The 24,362-nt window shown below is 46.7% G+C and overlaps 1 protein-coding gene across 1 annotated transcript; it reads right to left on the bottom strand.

Annotated features, from left to right (window-relative positions):
• Window positions 1-891: 891 nt before the first annotated feature.
• LOC120047268 (protein tweety homolog 1-like) lies at window positions 892-24,352 on the bottom strand. The gene is made up of 12 exons (XM_038992796.1): window positions 24,218-24,352; window positions 12,672-12,901; window positions 10,988-11,099; window positions 9,969-10,306; window positions 9,662-9,757; window positions 9,329-9,401; window positions 3,811-3,886; window positions 3,614-3,669; window positions 3,225-3,317; window positions 3,014-3,106; window positions 2,781-2,920; window positions 892-1,063 (listed from the first exon to the last, which is right to left on the bottom strand). The coding sequence occupies exons 1-12, from the start codon at window positions 24,350-24,352 to the stop codon at window positions 892-894; spliced, it is 1,614 nt and encodes a 537-aa protein (XP_038848724.1).
• Window positions 24,353-24,362: the final 10 nt, after the last annotated feature.

Here is a 24,362-nt window from a genome sequence, read left to right as displayed (position 1 = left end):
AATGACACACTATTCCCGGACACTTGGCCCAAAGTAGTGCACTATATGGTGAATAGGGTGTCATTTGAAACACACTCAAGATCTGTGAGTGATCGATCGGACCGGTCTATGTCTGTCTTGGAAGGCGCAACAGACCGATAGACAGACACACAGAAAGACAGACTTCTGGAGTTGTGTCTGTTTCTCTGCCTACCCTGCAGTCCACAGTAGACCTGTCTGTGTGTCTGTTTCTCTGCCTACCCTGCAGTCCACAGTAGACCTGTCTGTGTGTCTGTTTCTCTGCCTACCCTGCAGTCCACAGCAGACCTGCCTGTGTGTCCGTCTACGTTGCGTGTGTTTGCTTCCCCTGACGAAGTGATCCGTATGTGTCTATATGGAGGCAGAGTGATTCTGACTACTCAATCACTGTACATGTATGGGTGGATGTGAGGTAGAACTATATCCAATGTGTTCCAAATGTCAAATGTTTGCCATGTGTGTTCATGTATGCTAACATTACAGGGTGTGATGAAGTAAATATGTGTGTCTTTTCAAGCTGTGCATCTAAAACCTCTGTGTGTCTCTGTTTTGTGCCTATCCTTCACTTATGCTCGTTAACATAGCAGACTTAGTCAGTAGGTCTGTGTGTGTTCATGCACGCTCCACTACTCTATACTGGGCCTATATGAGTGTCCTGATCTTGTTGGCTTCAGTTGGGAGCTTCGAGTTGAAGTTACACCAAGGCACAGATCTAGGATCAGCTTACCTCCCCCAAGTCTTCATCTTCAGCCACTATAGTAAAAAAACTGACCTTAGATCAGTGATTGGGGGCAACTTCATCTTATTCCTGGGGGGTCTCTCTGAGGCAACTCTGTCTGTCTGTCTGTCTGTGTGTCTGTGTGTCTGTGTTACTCACGGGAGGGGTGGCGCGCTAGAAAAGGGAGGAGTCCACCCGGCCCCCTGGTAATTATAGAAGGGGGGCAAGGCCCCTCGCTGAGACCCCGCGGCCGGCTGTCTACGTGCCTGATGGGAAGTGAAGGGGTCCTCGCTCTCGCTGTCCGAATCTTCATACTCCTCGGAATCACTGTCGCCCGTCGGAGAGAGGGGAGAGGAGAACTCATGAGAACAACAATTAGGGTTTTTAGTAACACTTTGTATGAACCTTTAAATCCTATGGAACATATACAGAACACACTCTTCATGTGTGGAAGACAGCCACAACATCTGTGTACTTTTACCCTACTGTACAAGAAAACAAAAAAAATGTTGTAAAATAGTAATATACAGTACTGTGTAAAAGTTTTAGGCAGTTGTGAAAAAATGCTGTAAAGTAAGAATGCTTTCAAAAATAGACATGTTAATAGTTTATATTTATCAATGAACTAAATGCAAAGTGAGCGAACAGAAGAAACATCTACATCAAATCCATATTTGGTGTGACCACCCTTTGCCTTCCAAACAGCATCAATTCTTGTAGGTACACCTGCACACAGTCAGGGATTTTGTAGGCATATAGTCAGGTGTATGATTAAACAATTATACCAAACAGGTGCTAATGATCATCAATTCATTTCTGCAAATGTTGGGGATTTGGTCAGAATTAATGGTCTCCTCAATACTGAGAAGTACAGGCAGATACTTATCCATCATGCAATACCATCTGGGAGGCATCTGATTGGCCCCAAATTTAATCTGCAGCATGACAACGACCCCAAACATACAGCGAAAGTCATTAAGAACTATCTTCAGTGTGAAGAAGAACAACGAGTCCTGGAAGTGATGGTACGGCCCCCACAGAGCCCTGATCTCAACATCATCGAGTCTGTCTGGGATTATATGAAGAGAGAGAAGCACCTGAGGCTGCCTAAATCCACAGAGCCCTGATCTCAACATCATCGAGTCTGTCTGGGATTATATGAAGAGAGAGAAGCACCTGAGGCTGCCTAAATCCACAGAGCCCTGATCTCAACATCATCGAGTCTGTCTGGGATTATATGAAGAGAGAGAAGCACCTGAGGCTGCCTAAATCCACAGAGCCCTGATCTCAACATCATCGAGTCTGTCTGGGATTATATGAAGAGAGAGAAGCACCTGAGGCTGCCTAAATCCACAGAAGAACTGTGGTTAGTTCTCCAAGACGTTTGGGCCAACCTACCTGCTGAGTTCCTTCAAACTGTCTGCAAGTGTACTTACAAGAATTGATGCTGTTTTGAAGGCAAAGGGTGGTCACACCAAATATGGATTTGATGTAGATGTTTCTTCTGTTCGCTCACTTTGCATTTAGTTCATTGATAAATATAATCTATTAACATGTCTATTTTTGAAAGCATTCTTACTTTACAGCATTTTTTCACACCTGCCTAAAACTTTTACACAGTACTGTATATATATTTTTTTATCTGTTAAATTAATGGGTTTGTGATGGTGCATTCAGCAATGTACTTTGGAATACAGACCTCCTGTTAATTTTACATCGATATTCGCAAATAGAAAAAATTAATCCCCTTGTTGATCCCTTAATCTGTTTTTCCCTTCATGTTTCTGGCTGTGACACAGTTGGAAGCTGTTTACTACAGACAGACAGAAGCTCTGACAGACCTGGAGGTACAGTAGTGAATTACATATCCATCCAGTACGTCAACCCACACCTAGAGATGCACCTCAATCTAGTACAACCTTATCTGACTGCTGAGCATGTTCAGAGGAAATGTTCAACTCTGATGTAGAAAACTTCAACAACAACATTATGACATCAATAACATATCTCCTTCTCTCTCTCTCACACACACACAGACACACACCTGGGGAAGCTTCTCCAGGCGCCGGGCAGGGAACAGAGGATGGCAGTGAAGGCCAGAGCCGAAAGGAAAGAGTAGAGGGAGAGGTAGAGCAATCCCTCCATCCCGTCATAGCACAGGCCTTTCAAAGAGTCAATATAATCCTAAGAAACAGAGACAGAAAAAGCAAAAAGACTTGAGAAAACAGCAAGAACACACCAGAGACCATTACACCCCATGTTAAACACTAGGCCTACCTTGTTGAGACCTCGACAGTTGAGTAGCGCCACTAGCTGGTGAAAGTTGCCCTCTGTGGCATTGAGAATCTGCTGAACCTCCCTGAGTGACTTCTACAACGACAATAGGTAAGGATAATATCACACTTAGTTTCATAAACATGTCACTGTGCTTTATATATTTGGCAGCCATTTTGTGTCATGGGTTGGACCCTGGCCCAGTGTGATGTACCTCTGCCTTGGGGACCTGTGGGAGAGCATTCCGGTCCAGGCTGGATAGGTGTGTGTGGATGCTGGAAAGGGCCCTCTGTGACTGGGTCAGCAGCTGCAGACAACAGGTCATTGAAAATATTGCTTCGCTTAGCATCATCATGCTAACACTGTATAATCTATAAACATCCTGATCAGTACCTATCAGAAAATACAAGTTTACTTACTGTCCTATATCAGTGTCACCAGGGTTGGAATTACAGAGCTGCCCAGAAATAATACTAACCCCATATATTTACATTGGTCCAGCCCACTAATTTCAGGGCACTCAGAAGAGTCCATGTGTTATTGAAACCCTGATCCCCAAACACCACTACGTGAGACACAGCATCTACAGAGAACAGTTACTACCTGCTGGAAAGGGCTGTTCATACGTCTGCTGCAGGTCAGGTAATAATCCAACACGTCTGGATAGGACAGAGGACAGCAGCAGACCATCAATCAGCAATGAATACAGTGTGTCAGGGCATTTCAGCATCAAAATGAATGGCTATATGAATGAAATGATCAGAGACTCTTTGTTAGTGTGCAGCGATGCACTACTGTACCTGAGCTGGTCCCAGAGTTGAAGTGGGTGGAGTTGAGCACAAACGTGTTGGGATCTGTACAGAAGTCACTGACAGCCTGGAGATGCAGAGAGAGGTAGAGGGGGAAGACAGGTAGAGAGGGATATAGAAAGAAAGACATAGAAAGAGAGAGAGGTAGAGATATACAGGGTGAGAGAAATGGAGGGAGAGATCACAAGGGAAAAGTTAACAGAGACACACTGATTGACTGACACACTTCCCTCAGATATCTGACTGCAGCACTTGGCCCACTGCCAGATCTATTGATTTACTGAGTGAATCACATGCTGCAAAGATCTACTGTCCCTCTCATACTGCATAGACCTACTGTCCCTCTCATACTGCATAGACCTACTGTCTCTCTCCATACTGTATAGACCTACTGTCTCTCTCCATACTGTATAGACCTACTGTCTCTCTCCATACTGTATAGACCTACTGTCTCTCTCCATGCTGTGCAGACCTACTGTCCCTCTTCATGTTGTATAGACCTACTGTCCCTCTCATACTGCATAGACCTACTGTCCCTCTCATACTGCATAGACCTACTGTCTCTCTCCATGCTGTATAGACCTACTGTCTCTCTCCATGCTGTATAGACCTACTGTCCCTCTCCATGCTGTATAGACCTACTGTCCCTCTCCATGCTGCGCAGACCTACTGTCCCTCTCCATACTGCATAGACCTACTGTCCCTCTCATACTGTATAGACCTACTGTCCCTCTCATACTGTATAGACCTACTGTCTCTCTCCATACTGTATAGACCTTCTGTCCCTCTCCATATTGTATAGACCTACTGTCTCTCTCCATACTGTATAGACCTACTGTCCCTCTCCATACTGTATAGACCTACTGTCTCTCTCCATGCTGTATAGACCTACTGTCCCTCTCCATGCTGTATAGACCTACTGTCCCTCTCCATGCTGCATAGACCTACTGTCCCTCTCCATGCTGTATAGATCTACTGTCCCTATCCATGCTGCATAGACCTACTGTCCCTCTCCATGCTGTATAGATCTACTGTCCTTCTCCATGATGTATAGACCTACTGTCCCTCTCCATGCTGTATAGACCTACTGTCCCTCTCCATACTGTATAGACCTACTGTCCCTCTCCATACTGTATAGACCTACTGTCCCTCTCCATACTGTATAGACCTACTGTCCCTCTCCATACTGTATAGACCTACTGTCCCTCTCCCTACTGTATAGACCTACTGTCCCTCTCCATACTGTATAGACCTACTGTCCCTCTCCATTCTGTATAGACCTACTGTCCCTTTCCATGCTGTATAGATGTACTGTCCCTCTCATACTGTATAGACCTACTGTCTCTCTCCATACTGTATAGACCTACTGTCCCTCTCCATACTGTATAGACCTACTGTCTCTCGCCATGCTGTATAGACCTACTGTCTCTCGCCATGCTGTATAGACCTGCTGTCCCTCTCCATGCTACATTGACCTACTGTCCCTATCCATGCTGCGTAGACCTACTGTCTCTTGCCATGCTGTGTAGACCTACTGTCCCTCTCCATGCTGTATAGACCCACTGTTGCTCTCCATGCTGTATAGACCTACTGTCCCTCTCCATGCTGTATAGACCCACTGTCCCTCTCCATGCTGCATTGACCTACTGTCCCTATCCATGCTGCGTAGACCTACTGTCTCTTGCCATGCTGTGTAGACCTACTGTCTCTCGCCATGCTGTATAGACCTGCTGTCCCTCTCCATGCTGCATTGACCTACTGTCCCTATCCATGCTGCGTAGACCTACTGTCTCTTGCCATGCTGTGTAGACCTACTGTCCCTCTCCATGCTGTATAGACCCACTGTTGCTCTCCATGCTGTATAGACCTACTGTCCCTCTCCATGCTGTATAGACCAACTATACCTTTCCATGCTGTATAGACCTACTGTCCCTCTCCATGCTGTATAGACCTATTGTCTTTGCCATGCTGCATAGACCTATTGTCTTTGCCATGCTGCATAGACCTACTGTCCCTCTCCATGATGTATAGACCTACTGTCCCTCTCCATGCTGTATAGACCTACTGTCCCTCTCCATACTGTATAGACCTACGGTCCCTCTCCATACTGTATAGACCTACTGTCCCTCTCCATGCTGCATAGACCTACTGTCCCTATCCATGCTGTATAGACCTACTGTCCCTCTCCATGCTGTATAGACCTACTGTCCCTCTCCATACTGTATAGACCTACTGTCTCTCTCCATGCTGTATAGACCTACTGTCCCTCTCCATGCTGCATAGACCTACTGTCCCTATCCATGCTGTATAGACCTACTGTCTCTCTCCATGCAGTGTAGACCTACTGTCCCTCTCCATGCTGCGTAGACCTACTGTCCCTCTCAATGCTGTGTAGACCTATTGTCCCTATCCATTCTGTATAGGCCTAAAGTCTCTCTCCATGCTGTATAGATCTACTGTCTCTCTCCATGCTGTATAGACCCACTGTCCCTCTCCATGCTGTATAGACCTACTGTCCCTCTCCATGCTGTATAGACCTACTTTCCCTTGCCATGCTGTGTAGACCTATTGTCTCTCTCCATGCTGTATAGACCTACTGTCCCTCTCCATGCTGTATAGATCTACTGTCTCTCTCCATGCTGTATAGACCTACTGTCTCTCGCCATGCTGTATAGACCTACTGTCTCTCTCCATGCTGTATAGACCTACTGTCTCTCGCCATGCTGTATAGACCTACTGTCTCTCGCCATGCTGTATAGACCTACTGTCTCTCTCCATGCTGTATAGACCTACTGTCTGTCGTCATGCTGTATAGACCTACTGTCTCTCTCCATGCTGTATAGGCCCACTGTCACTCTCCATGCTGCATAGACCTACTGTCCCTCTCCATGCTGTATAGACCTACTGTCTCTCGCCATGCTGTGTAGACCTACTGTCCCTCTCCATGTTGTATACACCTACTGTACCTTTCCATGCTGCATAGACCTACTGTCTCTCACCATGCTGCATAGACCTACTGTCCCTCTCCATACTGTATAGACCTACTGTCCCTCTCATACTGCATAGACCTACTGTCCCTCTCCATGCTGTATAAACCTACTGTCCCTCTCCATGCTGTGCAGACCTACTGTCCCTCTCCATGCTGTATAGACCTACTGTCCCTCTCCATGCTGTGCAGACCTACTGTCCCTCTCCATGCTGTATAGACCTACTGTCCCTCTCCATACTGTATAGACCTACTGTCCCTCTCCATGCTGTATAGACCTACTGTCCCTCTCCATGCTGTATAGACCTACTGTCCCTCTCCATGCTGTATAGACCTACTGTCCCTCTCCATGCTGTATAGACCTACTGTCCCTCTCCATACTGTATAGACCTACTGTCCCTCTCCATGCTGTGCAGACCTACTGTCCCTCTCCATGCTGTGCAGACCTACTGCCCCTCTCCATGCTGTATAGACCTATTGTGCTTTTCTCTTTCCATCTCGCTCTCTCCCTCTCTCATCCTGCTTTTCTCCTCTCTCAACTGTTTCCTCCCTTTATTATCCTCTCTCTCTTCATTTACATCGATCCCTTCCTTTTTCCTCCCTCCTGACTCCCACAATGTAAAAAGAACTGCAGGCACACAGACACAGAGCAAGCTGACCAGGAGAGGGAGTGAGACACACACACAGAGAGAGAGAGAGAGAGAGACACACACAGAGAGAGAGAGAGAGAGAGAGAGAGAGAGAGAGAGAGAGAGAGAGAGAGAGAGAGAGAGACACACAGAGAGAGAGAGAGAGACACAGAGAGAGAGACACCGAGAGAGAGAGAGAGAGACACACACAGAGAGAGAGAGAGAGAGAGAGACACACAGAGAGAGAGAGAGAGACACAGAGAGAGAGAGAGAGAGAGAGAGACACAGAGAGAGAGAGAGAGAGAGAGAGAGACACAGAGAGAGAGAGAGAGAGAGAGAGAGAGAGACACACAGAGAGAGAGAGAGAGAGAGAGAGAGACACACAGAGAGAGAGAGAGAGACACACACAGAGAGAGACACACAGAGAGAGAGAGAGAGAGAGAGAGAGAGAGAGTGAGAGTGAGAGTGAGAGTGAGAGAGGTGAGAACTTCTCCAAAGACTCACCAGAACCCACAGAGAGAAAGAGAGGGGGTTGGAGAAAGTGTTTGTTTAGGGTGGTGTAGAAATGGGACAAGTGGGACAGCCAGTGACAGTAAAAAAAACATTTGATTCTATGCTATGACATGATCTTGGCCATTCTATTGATTGATGCCTACCACAACACCACAGACCATAAGACATCATTACAGTAAAAGCAACAAATTATTATGGCATTTAAATAAAGGTTAAATATAAATCAAATAAACATTTGGAGGGAATAGAGAACACAGAGATCTTTATTCAATATTGCTTTGATAAAGAATTGGCAGCGAGCCAAGAATATAGAACTGTTGATGACATTTGCTGAGACAACTGCCAGGGAGTGTTCTTTCTTGCAACTGTCCCATTCCAAATCCATGCCTTGGAAGTTTGTCAGGAGAGAGGGGCAGTGGGGGGAGACATTGTGTGTGTGTGTGCGCGCCCCTGTGTCTATTGAAAAAGGTGCGCGCCCCTGTGTCTATCAAAGAAGCTTGAAAGGCCTGGAGAGAGAGTGGTTCAAGCAGACCAGTGTCATGTGGAGCTGGCTGGAGATGTCTCAGAGCCCGTCCAGCGGTCCACACAGAGCCCTTCTGTCCCTGGCCACTGACAGACAAACAATGACCCAGCTGTGGGTCTAAACTGCCCTGGACCGACTCTCTCTCTCTCTCTCTCTCTCTCTCTCTCTCTCTCTCTCTCTCTCTCTCTCTCTCTCTCTCTCTCTCTCTCTCTCTCTCTCTCTCTCTCTCTCTCTCTCTCTCTCTCTCTCTCTCTCTCTCTCTCTCTCTCTCTCTCTCTCTCTCTCTCTCTCTCTCTCTCTCTCTCTCTCTCTCTCTGAAAAGCACTTGTATTCTTCTTCCATCTCCCTCCAAGCCACACGCACACGCACACACGCACACACACACACACACACACACACACACACACACACACACACACACACACACACACACACACACACACACACACACACACACACACACACACACACACACACACACACACACACACACACACACACACAGAGAGACAGAGACAGAGACAGAGAAAATACACAGAACACACCTACACACTCATTTCTACCCCATTTTCCCTCCTTCTTGGTCCCCTGCCATGACTGCAGTGTTCCCTAGGAGGCCAGTCTTTTCACAGTTTAGCACAATGGTCACAGAGACACACTGAATGCAATACAGAAACACATACACACACATGCAGACAGACACCAACAGAAGTACACAGCAATTCTGTTCTGGCCTGGACTTCTTTAAGACATTCCTGAGATACTCTCGAGCCAGCCATGAACGACCAACTCCCTCCCTTCCCCTCAACAACACACACCACCCCTCCTCCTCTCCTCCCTTTATCCGTCAGTACTCACCACCACAGTGGCAGTCTCCAGGCCCAGGGAGCCCCAGCTCAGGAACAGAGCCAGCCAGGCCAGCACCGTCATCCTGGGAGGAGAAAAACCACACACACAGGGGTCAGCTAAGCACCAAACAGCAACCATCATATATTACACAGCCTATATAACACAGAGTCACAGAGCATTACAAACTCAGTGTTGTTCGATGCAATACAACACACAGTGTGTGTGTGTGTGTGTGTGTGTGCGTGTGTGTGTGTGTGTGTGTGTGTGTGTGTGTGTGTGTGTGTGTGTGTGTGTGTGTGTGTGTGTGTGTGTGTGTGTGTGTGTATATATGTATATGCTTACAGGATGAGGAGCCAGCGGGCCTGTTTGGCTAGCCCCAGCAGGATGAACAGACACACTAGGAGGTCCAGCAGCAACAGCAGCACGTAGGACAGCCACCTACAGCCCAGGAGATAACAGCCATCTCAGCAATAGGACACCATAGAACCACCCAATGCAGGGAATACACTTCCAAATACATTTCTATGGTGCTGAACGCAAAACTCAATCTTTCAGCAAACCACAAGGGAGTGATATACTGACACACGCTATGTGTGTTCTTAACACCCATTTTAAAACATTGAAGAAGAAGACACTCCCACTCCCTCACCTGTAGTCCTCGTTGACCATCAGTGTGTTGGCTGCCCAGCCAGGGGAGAAGGGGCTTGGCATGACCCCTCCGACTGGTGCCACTGTGGGGGCCATGGAGGGGGGCACAGGGGTGAGGGCTGCTATGGGAGGATCTCCGCTATTGTTACTGTTGTTCCAGGCACCCCCGTCAGAGGAGCGAGCCATGGTCAGAGAGGTGAGCAGGGACACCACGTTCTCTGACAGTCTCCTACAGTTCCGGGTGGACACCAAGTAGGGCTTACTGCCTGTAAACAGCTCCTCCATGGTGGTCAGGGGCCCGGCGATGGACAGCTGTAGCCCAGAGACTGTGTCTGAAACCTGGGGAGGCGGAGAGGGAGGGGTGGGGCAGGACAGGGAGGTGGAGGTTATGAGTCATACAATCAATCTCATGGTCATGTAATCATAGAGAGTTTGTAGTTGTATAATCAACAACATGGGGTGGGTGGAGATTGAATTACAATGAAAAACATGTACAGAGGAAAGAGGGCATCCATCACCCAGACAGATAAACCACTAAGTGACCGTGTGGGGACAGACATGACATATAAACCACTGAGTGACCGCGTGGGGACAGACAGATAAACCACTGAGTGACCGCGTGGGGACAGACAGATAAACCACTGAGTGACCGTGTGGGGACAGACAGATAAATCACTGAGTGACCGCGTGAGGACAGACAGATAAACCACTGAGTGACCGCGTGGGGACAGACATATAAACCACTGAGTGACCGTGTGGGGACAGACATATAAACCACTGAGTGACCGCGTGGGGACAGACATATAAACCACTGAGTGACCGCGTGGGGACAGACATATAAACCACTGAGTGACCGCGTGGGGACAGACATATAAACCACTGAGTGACCGCGTGAGGACAGACAGATAAACCACTGAGTGACCGCGTGGGGACAGACATATAAACCGCACGCACGCACAGTGCAGGGTAGATATTGTGCATGTCTGAAATTTGCTGGGAGGGAGGAGCTGGAGTACTCACCAGCAGATCGATGGAAGCCAGTGTGTAATTGGCTGTGAGAAGAGACGATGTTAACTGATATATCCCATCATTAGCCTCGCTGTTGCCATAGAAACCAACGCCTATGGCAACACTGCGAAAAGGGGAACAGGGATTGAGGGAGAGAGGGAGGGAGAGAGTCATGTTTAATTCAGTTTGTACTGTATGTACATATAAAATGAATTTGACACAATAAGATGGAACTGGCGAGAGTGATGTGAAATGTGAGAAACGGATGAATGAACGACCACAGGAAAACATAAAATAGATTAGAAGAGTCTTAGCAGTGTCTGCATCTGCAGTCTTCAGTCGGCGTGATGTTAGAAACATAAAAATAATCACATATATATCTCTCTGTTATTCAAATATTCAGATTAAAGTTTATGCCAGATGTTCACCAAATCCCCTCGCACCCGAGAGCAATGGTATGACCCAATCTCCCACAAAGTATGTGACCCAGATTAGAAAGCGGGAAAAAGAGGAGTGTTGTGTTTCATACAGTCAAATGTGTATGTTTTCTATGACAGCATCATGTGTGTCATATATGTGCTCTGATGCACAACTTGAATAATAGGGTGCCATTTAATATTTTCCCACAATGCATTTCTAAAACTAAGATGTCTACTACCATGTCTCCCCTTTTTCATCTAAACAGCAAGAAGGTCGTGTATCAGAGAGAGAGATGACATCATCACGGCCGCAGAGGGGAACAGGACCACCATAACACATTGTGCTGTGTGATATAAAGCAGTGACATCATCTCAGGCTGACAATGCAGTCCGATAACATGTGACATATGACAACGCTATGCTGCTGAGACGGGAGGGGACATCAACATCATGCGGCGTCAGAGCTCAAGGTGTTTAACTGTGGGTTTTCTATACGAGAACCCAATCTGGCACAGTAAACCCCGCAAATTCTAATCTGGACCTCTAAACCAGTTCCACTTCATTCTTCTCCTCTAATCAGGGACTGATTAAGACCTGGGACACCAGGTGGGTGCAATTAATAATCAGGTAGAACAGAAAACCAGCAGTACTCCGGACCTCGTAGGGTAAGATTTGAATACCTGCTGCAATCTCCTCATGCAAACGTAAAATTAACATCCTGTCACAATGTGACTAAATGCCCTCATGACAGTGGATGACAGCATAGTCACCAGAGAGGGAACAGAGGAGAGATGATTCAATACGCTGAGATGGAACTTATGACATCATCGTCACGGTGATAGGAAACCACGATTACATTTCCAAACCACAAACATGCTGTCACAAGCCCAAACACCTAACCTCAGAGGCCTGGTCCCTGTGGTCAAACGACAACTTGACCACGGTCAGTTAGGTCAACTGTCTGTGTCAGAGCAAAAGACTAACACATTGTAAATCAGGGACTGGACACTACTTTCTACAGTGCTCTGAAAAGAACTTACATTGGGAAATAATGAAAGTTAGAAGATGGTACTTCTGTATTATAAAAAGGATTCCCTTTCCTCTATCCTTGTGACAAATGGTCAAATGGTTTGGTCACAGTTCATGAATACAACACTCATGACACTGATGTCACAAAGACGACAGGACATCACAATATCCCAATGGCCCACTTAAAGAGGTCACAATGACATCACATTGACCATGGCAGTGATGTCACAATAACCTCTCTTACTCACCAGCACAGTGTGACAGCCGCCACCGACACCCAGGTGACGCAGCAGATACCCCGCCCTTTCTTGCCTCCGTATCCGTGGCCCGTGCTGCCCTCTTCATCCTCCTCCTCTTCCTCAGATCCCTCGCTCCGGTCACCACGGCGACAGCAGCAGTAGTGTATAAGGAAGGAGATAATGACGAGGAGGGAGAGAACGAGAGCAATGGCCGAGAGACTAGAGAGGACCAGTAGAGTCTGAGAGAGAGGAGGGGGGCGGGGGTCAGTAAATCAAATTAAACACAGCACTTTACAGACTGATGCTATGGTAACACTGTCATTGTACTTGATTGCATAATGGAAAATGCATTGCTAACATGCATTTTAACATGCTAACAGTAACATTATCCCTCTGGGCAAAAACCTGACATAACATAAAATCAATGTCCATATTCGGTTGATATTTAATTGCATTATCAACATGTGAATAAATCAACCCTTGAAATTCTGTTGTTGATTTACGGTGGAAATCTGGTTCAAATTTGTGTACGTTTTATTTCTTCATTTTTCAACCCCCCCCCCCCCAAAAAAAAAAATTTGACCTAAAAATGTTGACAGATGACATTGATAAAATGTTGCTTCAACATATTTTTGCCGGCGGGATAGAATTGTATGTCAGAGACACATCATGCACCACTGTCTAACTAATAGAAGGAATGAAACTCCCATGAGCCTCCTCCACACCATTTGAGAGTCAAATATTGAGCCCAGACTGTAGCAGGGCTGGGTAAATGTATCAATATACTGTGTTATGGATAACAACAGGGATTCAGAGCAGCTGGGAGGTGCACGTGTCAGTCATGAGGACATCAGTGTATTCCCAGCCTTCATCATGGGAACCTCAATATTCTGCAAGAATCCCTACAGTGTATTTATGCAAAATAGCTAAATAACAGGTTGATATTGTGATACTGAAAATCGCAATATTAATTTACTGTATATGCCATTTAGCAGACACTTTTATTCAAAACAACTTACAGTCATGCGTGCATACATTTTACGTATGGGTGGTCCCAGGAATCGAACCCGCTACCCTAACAGTACAAGCGCCATGCTCTACCAACTGAGCTACAAAGGACCACAACATTCTTTGGTCCTATAATTCCACCGTGACAAATGGCGTACAGTCCTACCTACCCAAGCAGTGGAAGTGAAAAGTGATTAGAACATATAGTGTATAAAGTTATCCAGGGGACATCAACTAAAACGCTGGAGGATTTTTTCACACACACACACACACACACACACACACGCACAAACGCACACAGGCACACAGGCACACAGGCACACACACAAATGCATAGAGCATACCTACTGCATTCATGAACCAGTAATTGAATGTAATAATATCATTCCTGACTGTTTAACATACATACTGAACATGCTTAAGGGTTAAAAGCTCCCTTGTCTCGCCTCACTACTACCTCAGCTGCAAGCTGTAGTGAACATTAACGTTACTAAGCCCTGTCACATCTCTCCTGCATCTCATCATCAGCCTGCACTCTGACATACTAACATCTATCATACGCAACTTTACTGGAGAGTGCATTTAGCCAGAACACATATCTACAGCATTATCCCTCTCCATCTGCCTTTCACTCTCTCCCTCCCTCCCTCATTTTCCTCTCCTCCACCTTATCTCTCATCCCTCTCTCCGCTGCCTCCTGCTCTCTATAGCCCCCCCACCCATCCATGTTCCCCCTTCTCCCTCACCTACTTTCTTTCTCCTCCACTCCCCCTCTCTCTCCCCTCCCTCTCTCTCTCTCTCTCTCCCCCACACTCCCTCTCCCCACTCCCTCTCTTTCTCTCTCCCTCCCGCTCCCATCTCTCTCTCCCCCTCCCTCTCTCTCTCTCTCACACTACCTCTCCCCACTCCCTCTCTCTCTCCCCCCTCCCCCGCTCTCTCCCTCTCTCTCTCCCCTCCTCTCTCCCTCCCTCCCTCTCCCCCCTCTCCTATCCCCCTCTCTCTTTCTTTCTATCCACGCCACTGCAACTCTATTAATAATCTGTGACCTACTTAAATACATTCACTGCCACCCTCACTTTCTCTATCCCTTTTCACTCTCTCTTTCTGTCCTGTCTTCTGTTCCCCACTACCTCCTCACGTTACTCATCCTCTCCTTTTACTCTCTCTTTCTGTCCTGTCTTCTGTTCCCCACTACCTCCTCACGTTACTCATCCTCCCCTTTTTACTCTCTCTTTCTGTCCTGTCTTCTGTTCCCCACTACCTCCTCACGTTACTCATCCTCCCCTTTTTACTCTCTCTTTCTGTCCTGTCTTCTGTTCCCCACTACCTCCTCACGTTACTCATCCTCCCCTTTTTACTCTCTCTTTCTGTCATGTCTTCTGTTCCCCACTACCTCCTCACGTTACTCATCCTCCCCTTTTTACTCTCTCTTTCTGTCATGTCTTCTGTTCCCCACTACCTCCTCACGTTACTCATCCTCTCCTTTTTACTCTCTTTCTGTCCTGTCTTCTGTTCCCCACTACCTCCTCACGTTACTCATCCTCCCCTTTTTACTCTCTCTTTCTGTCATGTCTTCTGTTCCCCACTACCTCCTCACGTTACTCATCCTCTCCTTTTTACTCTCTCTTTCTGTCCTGTCTTTTGTTCCCCACTACCTCCTCACGTTACTCATCCTCCCCTTTTTACTCTCTCTTTCTGTCCTGTCTTCTGTTCCTCACTACCTCCTCACGTTACTCATCCTCTCCTTTTTACTCTCTCTTTCTGTCCTGTCTTCTGTTCCTCACTACCTCCTCACGTTACTCATCCTCTCCTTTTTACTCTCTCTTTCTGTCCTGTCTTCTGTTCCCCACTACCTCCTCACGTTACTCATCCTCCCCTTTTTACTCTCTCTTTCTGTCCTGTCTTCTGTTCCCCACTACCTCCTCACGTTACTCATCCTCTCCTTTTTACTCTCTCTTTCTGCCCTGTCTTCTGTTCCCCACTACCTCCTCACGTTACTCATCCTCTCCTTTTTACTCTCTCTTTCTGTCCTGTCTTCTGTTCCCCACTACCTCCTCACGTTACTCATCCTCTCCTTTTTACTCTCTCTTTCTGCCCTGTCTTCTGTTCCCCACTACCTCCTCACGTTACTCATCCTCTCCTTTTTACTCTCTCTTTCTGTCCTGTCTTCTGTTCCCCACTACCTCCTCACGTTACTCATCCTCCCCTTTTTACTCTCTCTTTCTGTCTTGTCTTCTGTTCCCCACTATCTCCTCACGTTACTCATCCTCCCCTTTTTACTCTCTCTTTCTGTCCTGTCTTCTGTTCCCCACAATCTCCTCACGTTACTCATCCTCCCCTTTTTACTCTCTCTTTCTGTACTGTCTTCTGTTCCCCACTACCTCCTCACATTACTCATCCTCTCCTTTTCACTCTCTCTTTCTGTCCTGTCTTCTGTTCCCCACTACCTCCTCACATTACTCATCCTCTCCTTTTCACTCTCTCTTTCTGTCCTGTCTTCTGTTCCCCACTACCTCCTCACGTTACTCATCCTCTCCTTTTTACTCTCTCTTTCTGTCCTGTCTTCTGTTCCCCACTACCTCCTCACGTTACTCATCCTCTCCTTTTTACTCTCTCTTTCTGTCCTGTCTTCTGTTCCTCACTACCTCCTCACGTTACTCATCCTCTCCTTTTTACTCTCTCTTTCTGTCCTGTCTTCTGTTCCCCACTACCTCCTCACGTTACTCATCCTCTCCTTTTTACTCTCTCTTTCTGTCCTGTCTTCTGTTCCCCACTACCTCCTCACGTTACTCATCCTCTCCTTTTTACTCTCTCTTTCTGTCCTGTCTTCTGTTCCCCACTACCTCCTCACGTTACTCATCCTCTCCTTTTTACTCTCTCTTTCTGTCCTGTCTTCTGTTCCCCACTATCTCCTCACGTTACTCATCCTCCCCTTTTTACTCTCTCTTTCTGTCCTGTCTTTTGTTCCCCACTACCTCCTCACGTTACTCATCCTCTCCTTTTTACTCTCTCTTTCTGTCCTGTCTTCTGTTCCCCACTATCTCCTCACGTTACTCATCCTCTCCTTTTTACTCTCTCTTTCTGTCCTGTCTTTTGTTCCCCACTACCTCCTCACGTTACTCATCCTCTCCTTTTCACTCTCTCTCTCTGTCCTGTCTTCTGTTCCCCACTACCTCCTCACATTACTCATCCTCTCCTTTTCACTCTCTCTTTCTGTCCTGTCTTCTGTTCCCCACTACCTCCTCACGTTACTCATCCTCTCCTTTTTACTCTCTCTTTCTGTCCTGTCTTCTGTTCCCCACTACCTCCTCACGTTACTCATCCTCTCCTTTTTACTCTCTCTTTCTGTCCTGTCTTCTGTTCCCCACTATCTCCTCACGTTACTCATCCTCCCCTTTTTACTCTCTCTTTCTGTCCTGTCTTTTGTTCCCCACTACCTCCTCACGTTACTCATCCTCTCCTTTTTACTCTCTCTTTCTGTCCTGTCTTCTGTTCCCCACTATCTCCTCACGTTACTCATCCTCTCCTTTTTACTCTCTCTTTCTGTCCTGTCTTTTGTTCCCCACTACCTCCTCACGTTACTCATCCTCTCCTTTTCACTCTCTCTTTCTGTCCTGTCTTTTGTTCCCCACTACCTCCTCACGTTACTCATCCTCTCCTTTTTACTCTCTCTTTCTGTCCTGTCTTCTGTTCCCCACTACCTCCTCACGTTACTCATCCTCTCCTTTTCACTCTCTCTTTCTGTCCTGTCTTTTGTTCCCCACTACCTCCTCACGTTACTCATCCTCTCCTTTTTACTCTCTCTTTCTGTCATGTCTTCTGTTCCCCACTATCTCCTCACGTTACTCATCCTCCCCTTTTTACTCTCTCTTTCTGTCCTGTCTTCTGTTCCTCACTACCTCCTCACGTTACTCATCCTCTCCTTTTTACTCTCTCTTTCTGTCCTGTCTTCTGTTCCCCACTACCTCCTCACGTTACTCATCCTCTCCTTTTTACTCTCTCTTTCTGTCCTGTCTTTTGTTCCCCACTACCTCCTCACGTTACTCATCCTCTCCTTTTTACTCTCTCTTTCTGTCCTGTCTTCTGTTCCCCACTACCTCCTCACGTTACTCATCCTCTCCTTTTCACTCTCTCTCTCTTTCTGTCCTGTCTTTTGTTCCCCACTACCTCCTCACGTTACTCATCCTCTCCTTTTTACTCTCTCTTTCTGTCCTGTCTTCTGTTCCCCACTACCTCCTCACGTTACTCATCCTCTCCTTTTCACTCTCTCTCTCTTTCTGTCCTGTCTTTTGTTCCCCACTACCTCCTCACGTTACTCATCCTCTCCTTTTTACTCTCTCTTTCTGTCCTGTCTTCTGTTCCCCACTATCTCCTCACGTTACTCATCCTCTCCTTTTTACTCTCTCTTTCTGTCCTGTCTTTTGTTCCCCACTACCTCCTCACGTTACTCATCCTCTCCTTTTTACTCTCTCTTTCTGTCATGTCTTCTGTTCCCCACTACCTCCTCACATTACTCATCCTCCCCTTTTTACTCTCTCTTTCTGTCATGTCTTCTGTTCCTCACTACCTCCTCACGTTACTCATCCTCTCCTTTTTACTCTCTCTTTCTGTCCTGTCTTCTGTTCCCCACTACCTCCTCACGTTACTCATCCTCTCCTTTTTACTCTCTCTTTCTGTCCTGTCTTCTGTTCCCCACTACCTCCTCACGTTACTCATCCTCTCCTTTTTACTCTCTCTTTCTGTCCTGTCTTCTGTTCCCCACTACCTCCTCACGTTACTCATCCTCTCCTTTTTACTCTCTCTTTCTGTCCTGTCTTCTGTTCCTCACTACCTCCTCACGTTACTCATCCTCTCCTTTTTACTCTCTCTTTCTGTCCTGTCTTCTGTTCCCCACTACCTCCTCACGTTACTCATCCTCTCCTTTTTACTCTCTCTTTCTGTCCTGTCTTCTGTTCCCCACTACCTCCTCACGTTACTCATCCTCTCCTTTTTACTCTCTCTTTCTGTCCTGTCTTCTGTTCCCCACTACCTCCTCACGTTACTCATCCTCTCCTTTTTACTCTCTCTTTCTGTCCTGTCTTCTGTTCCCCACTATCTCCTCACGTTACTCATCCTCCCCTTTTTACTCTCTCTTTCTGTCCTGTCTTTTGTTCCCCACTACCTCCTCACGTTACTCATCCTCTCCTTTTTACTCTCTCTTTCTGTCCTGTCTTCTGTTCCCCACTATCTCCTCACGTTACTCATCCTCTCCTTTTTACTCTCTCTTTCTGTCCTGTCTTTTGTTCCCCACTACCTCCTCACGTTACTCATCCTCTCCTTTTCACTCTCTCTCTCTGTCCTGTCTTCTGTTCCCCACTACCTCCTCACATTACTCATCCTCTCCTTTTCACTCTCTCTTTCTGTCCTGTCTTCTGTTCCCCACTACCTCCTCACGTTACTCATCCTCTCCTTTTTACTCTCTCTTTCTGTCCTGTCTTCTGTTCCCCACTACCTCCTCACGTTACTCATCCTCTCCTTTTTACTCTCTCTTTCTGTCCTGTCTTCTGTTCCCCACTATCTCCTCACGTTACTCATCCTCCCCTTTTTACTCTCTCTTTCTGTCCTGTCTTTTGTTCCCCACTACCTCCTCACGTTACTCATCCTCTCCTTTTTACTCTCTCTTTCTGTCCTGTCTTCTGTTCCCCACTATCTCCTCACGTTACTCATCCTCTCCTTTTTACTCTCTCTTTCTGTCCTGTCTTTTGTTCCCCACTACCTCCTCACGTTACTCATCCTCTCCTTTTCACTCTCTCTTTCTGTCCTGTCTTTTGTTCCCCACTACCTCCTCACGTTACTCATCCTCTCCTTTTTACTCTCTCTTTCTGTCCTGTCTTCTGTTCCCCACTACCTCCTCACGTTACTCATCCTCTCCTTTTCACTCTCTCTTTCTGTCCTGTCTTTTGTTCCCCACTACCTCCTCACGTTACTCATCCTCTCCTTTTTACTCTCTCTTTCTGTCATGTCTTCTGTTCCCCACTATCTCCTCACGTTACTCATCCTCCCCTTTTTACTCTCTCTTTCTGTCCTGTCTTCTGTTCCTCACTACCTCCTCACGTTACTCATCCTCTCCTTTTTACTCTCTCTTTCTGTCCTGTCTTCTGTTCCCCACTACCTCCTCACGTTACTCATCCTCTCCTTTTTACTCTCTCTTTCTGTCCTGTCTTTTGTTCCCCACTACCTCCTCACGTTACTCATCCTCTCCTTTTTACTCTCTCTTTCTGTCCTGTCTTCTGTTCCCCACTACCTCCTCACGTTACTCATCCTCTCCTTTTCACTCTCTCTCTCTTTCTGTCCTGTCTTTTGTTCCCCACTACCTCCTCACGTTACTCATCCTCTCCTTTTTACTCTCTCTTTCTGTCCTGTCTTCTGTTCCCCACTATCTCCTCACGTTACTCATCCTCTCCTTTTTACTCTCTCTTTCTGTCCTGTCTTTTGTTCCCCACTACCTCCTCACGTTACTCATCCTCTCCTTTTTACTCTCTCTTTCTGTCATGTCTTCTGTTCCCCACTACCTCCTCACGTTACTCATCCTCTCCTTTTCACTCTCTCTCTCTTTCTGTCCTGTCTTTTGTTCCCCACTACCTCCTCACGTTACTCATCCTCTCCTTTTTACTCTCTCTTTCTGTCCTGTCTTCTGTTCCCCACTATCTCCTCACGTTACTCATCCTCTCCTTTTTACTCTCTCTTTCTGTCCTGTCTTTTGTTCCCCACTACCTCCTCACGTTACTCATCCTCTCCTTTTTACTCTCTCTTTCTGTCATGTCTTCTGTTCCCCACTACCTCCTCACATTACTCATCCTCCCCTTTTTACTCTCTCTTTCTGTCATGTCTTCTGTTCCTCACTACCTCCTCACGTTACTCATCCTCTCCTTTTTACTCTCTCTTTCTGTCCTGTCTTCTGTTCCCCACTACCTCCTCACGTTACTCATCCTCTCCTTTTCACTCTCTCTCTCTTTCTGTCCTGTCTTTTGTTCCCCACTACCTCCTCACGTTACTCATCCTCTCCTTTTTACTCTCTCTTTCTGTCCTGTCTTCTGTTCCCCACTATCTCCTCACGTTACTCATCCTCTCCTTTTTACTCTCTCTTTCTGTCCTGTCTTTTGTTCCCCACTACCTCCTCACGTTACTCATCCTCTCCTTTTTACTCTCTCTTTCTGTCATGTCTTCTGTTCCCCACTACCTCCTCACATTACTCATCCTCCCCTTTTTACTCTCTCTTTCTGTCATGTCTTCTGTTCCTCACTACCTCCTCACGTTACTCATCCTCTCCTTTTTACTCTCTCTTTCTGTCCTGTCTTCTGTTCCCCACTACCTCCTCACGTTACTCATCCTCTCCTTTTTACTCTCTCTTTCTGTCCTGTCTTCTGTTCCCCACTACCTCCTCACGTTACTCATCCTGTCCCTCTCATTCTCTCTCCAAAAGCTTTCCATTTCTTTTGTCTTTCTCTACTGGCGGATCATTTGAGAATTCCTCTCTCGGTACCATAGACATGTTGTAAACATGCAATGTGTGTGACGTAGGGAGTAGGGACGTAGAGCCACTGGAAGGGAATGGTGAAACCTAGAAATGAACAACAACACAACAAAATGGTGTGTTTTCTACCACAAAGACAATACAACATGTTGCTGCTACTACTACAGTGTCTCCAGATTAAAACACTCAAACCAAATCCTACTCAAACCGTACTGTGGAACTTTTACAATTGCATAACAATGATGAGAAGGAATGTGAAATAAGATGGAGTCTGTAGTGGAGCTGAGGGATGTAAACTGAACTGTAGTGGAGATGAGGGATGTAAACTGAACTGTAGTGGAGCTGAGGGATGTAAACTGAACTGTAGTGGAGATGAGGGATGTAAACTGAACTGTAGTGGAGATGAGGGATGTAAACTGAACTGTAGTGGAGATGAGGGATGTAAACTGAACTGTAGTGGAGATGAGGGATGTAAACTGATCTGTGGTGGAGCTGGGGGATGTAAACTGAACTGTAGTGGAGATGAGGGATGTAAACTGAACTGTGGTGGAGATGAGGGATGTAAACTGAACTGTAGTGGAGATGAGGGATGTAAACTGAACTGTAGTGGAGATGAGGGATGTAAACTGAACTGTGGTGGAGCTGAGGGATGTAAACTGATCTGTGGTGGAGCTGGGGGATGTAAACTGAACTGTAGTGGAGATGAGGGATGTAAACTGAACTGTAGTGGAGATGAGGGATGTAAACTGAACTGTAGTGGAGATGAGGGATGTAAACTGAACTGTAGTGGAGATGAGGGATGTAAACTGAACTGTAGTGGAGCTGAGGGATGTAAACTGAACTGTAGTGGAGATGAGGGATGTAAACTGAACTGTAGTGGAGATGAGGGATGTAAACTGAACTGTGGTGGAGATGAGGGATGTAAACTGAACTGTAGTGGAGCTGAGGGATGTAAACTGATCTGTGGTGGAGCTGGGGGATGTAAACTGAACTGTAGTGGAGATGAGGGATGTAAACTGAACTGTAGTGGAGATGAGGGATGTAAACTGAACTGTAGTGGAGATGAGGGATGTAAACTGAACTGTAGTGGAGATGAGGGATGTAAACTGAACTGTAGTGGAGCTGAGGGATATAAACTGAACTGTAGTGGAGCTGAGGGATGTAAACTGATCTGTAGTGGAGCTGAGGGATGTAAACTGATCTGTGGTGGAGCTGAGGGATGTAAACTGATCTGTAGTGGAGCTGAGGGATGTAAACTGATCTGTGGTGGAGCTGAGGGATGTAAACTGAACTGTAGTGGAGCTGAGGGATGTAAACTGAACTGTAGTGGAGCTGAGGGATGTAAACTGATCTGTGGTGGAGCTGAGGGATGTAAACTGAACTGTAGTGGAGCTGAGGGATGTAAACTGATCTGTGGTGGAGCTGAGGGATGTAAACTGAACTGTAGTGGAGCTGAGGGATGTAAACTGATCTGTGGTGGAGCTGGGGGATGTAAACTGAACTGTAGTGGAGCTGAGGGATGTAAACTGAACTGTAGTGGAGCTGAGGGATGTAAACTGATCTGTGGTGGAGCTGAGGGATGTAAACTGAACTGTAGTGGAGCTGAGGGATGTAAACTGAACTGTGGTGGAGCTGAGGGATGTAAACTGAACTGTGGTGGAGCTGAGGGATGTAAACTGAACTGTAGTGGAGTTGAGGGATGTAAACTGATCTGTAGTGGAGCTGAGGGATGTAAACTGAACTGTGGTGGAGCTGAGGGATGTAAACTGAACTGTAGTGGAGCTGAGGGATGTAAACTGATCTGTGGTGGAGCTGAGGGATGTAAACTGATCTGTAGTGGAGCTGAGGGATGTAAACTGATCTGTGGTGGAGCTGAGGGATGTAAACTGAACTGTAGTGGAGCTGAGGGATGTAAACTGAACTGTAGTGGAGCTGAGGGATGTAAACTGATCTGTGGTGGAGCTGAGGGATGTAAACTGAACTGTGGTGGAGCTGAGGGATGTAAACTGATCTGTGGTGGAGCTGAGGGATGTTAACTGAACTGTAGTGGAGCTGAGGGATGTAAACTGAACTGTGGTGGAGCTGAGGGATGTAAACTGAACTGTGGTGGAGCTGAGGGATGTAAACTGATCTGTAGTGGAGCTGAGGGATGTAAACTGAACTGTGGTGGAGCTGAGGGATGTAAACTGAACTGTGGTGGAGCTGAGGGATGTAAACTGAACTGTGGTGGAGATGAGGGATGTAAACTGATCTGTGGTGGAGCTGAGGGATGTTAACTGAACTGTAGTGGAGCTGAGGGATGTAAACTGAACTGTGGTGGAGCTGAGGGATGTAAACTGAACTGTGGTGGAGCTGAGGGATGTAAACTGATCTGTAGTGGAGCTGAGGGATGTAAACTGAACTGTGGTGGAGCTGAGGGATGTAAACTGAACTGTGGTGGAGCTGAGGGATGTAAACTGAACTGTGGTGGAGATGAGGGATGTAAACTGATCTGTAGTGGAGCTGAGGGATGTAAACTGATCTGTGGTGGAGCTGGGGGATGTAAACTGAACTGTGGTGGAGATGAGAACAGAACAGTGTAATTAAGTGCTAACAGTTTTGAGGAGACAGCCAGGTGGTGTAATATTTCTGATGACTTGAAATCCAGGTCAAGATTCTTCTGAGTAGTCTGGGCTCGTTTCCCTGTCAATAACTAGGCCACTTGCACCACTAGCATGAATAAGCTGTTTAAAAGCTCTAATAATACCACTAGGATTCTGCATATGCCGCTGTGCAAAACAGAGAGGGATCTTTATGGAGCAGTATTTAACATGAGGGGTGGGGGGGTTATGTATCATTGCGGTATCAAACTTGGTTCTCATTCTTACCAAGTGCAATACATCTTTTTCATTGAATCTTAGCTGTCTTTTATTGTCAATCTTGTTGTTTGAACCAAGAGATAACTTGAGATAAATATGAATCAATCAGTCGTGCTGTGTGATTGGCCAGTTGTAGTTTGCGATGGATGTGATTGGCTGTGGGTGTTTTCTGTTACCTGTTGGTACTCCCAGCTGTCGGGGATGAAGAGGTTGTCTCTCATCGTCATGGTGAGGTCCAGCCGGGGGAGGGCGTGGCACATCCTCACCCATAGCGAAGGGGTGTAGCTGGGCACGGTCGCCATGGCAGCCATACTCTATCGC

This window comes from Salvelinus namaycush, chromosome 5, assembly GCF_016432855.1.
Source record: "Salvelinus namaycush isolate Seneca chromosome 5, SaNama_1.0, whole genome shotgun sequence".
In the NCBI taxonomy this organism is placed as follows: domain Eukaryota; kingdom Metazoa; phylum Chordata; class Actinopteri; order Salmoniformes; family Salmonidae; genus Salvelinus; species Salvelinus namaycush.
Note: the sequence above shows the minus strand (reverse complement) of the source record. Positions and strands in the feature narration are given on the sequence as shown.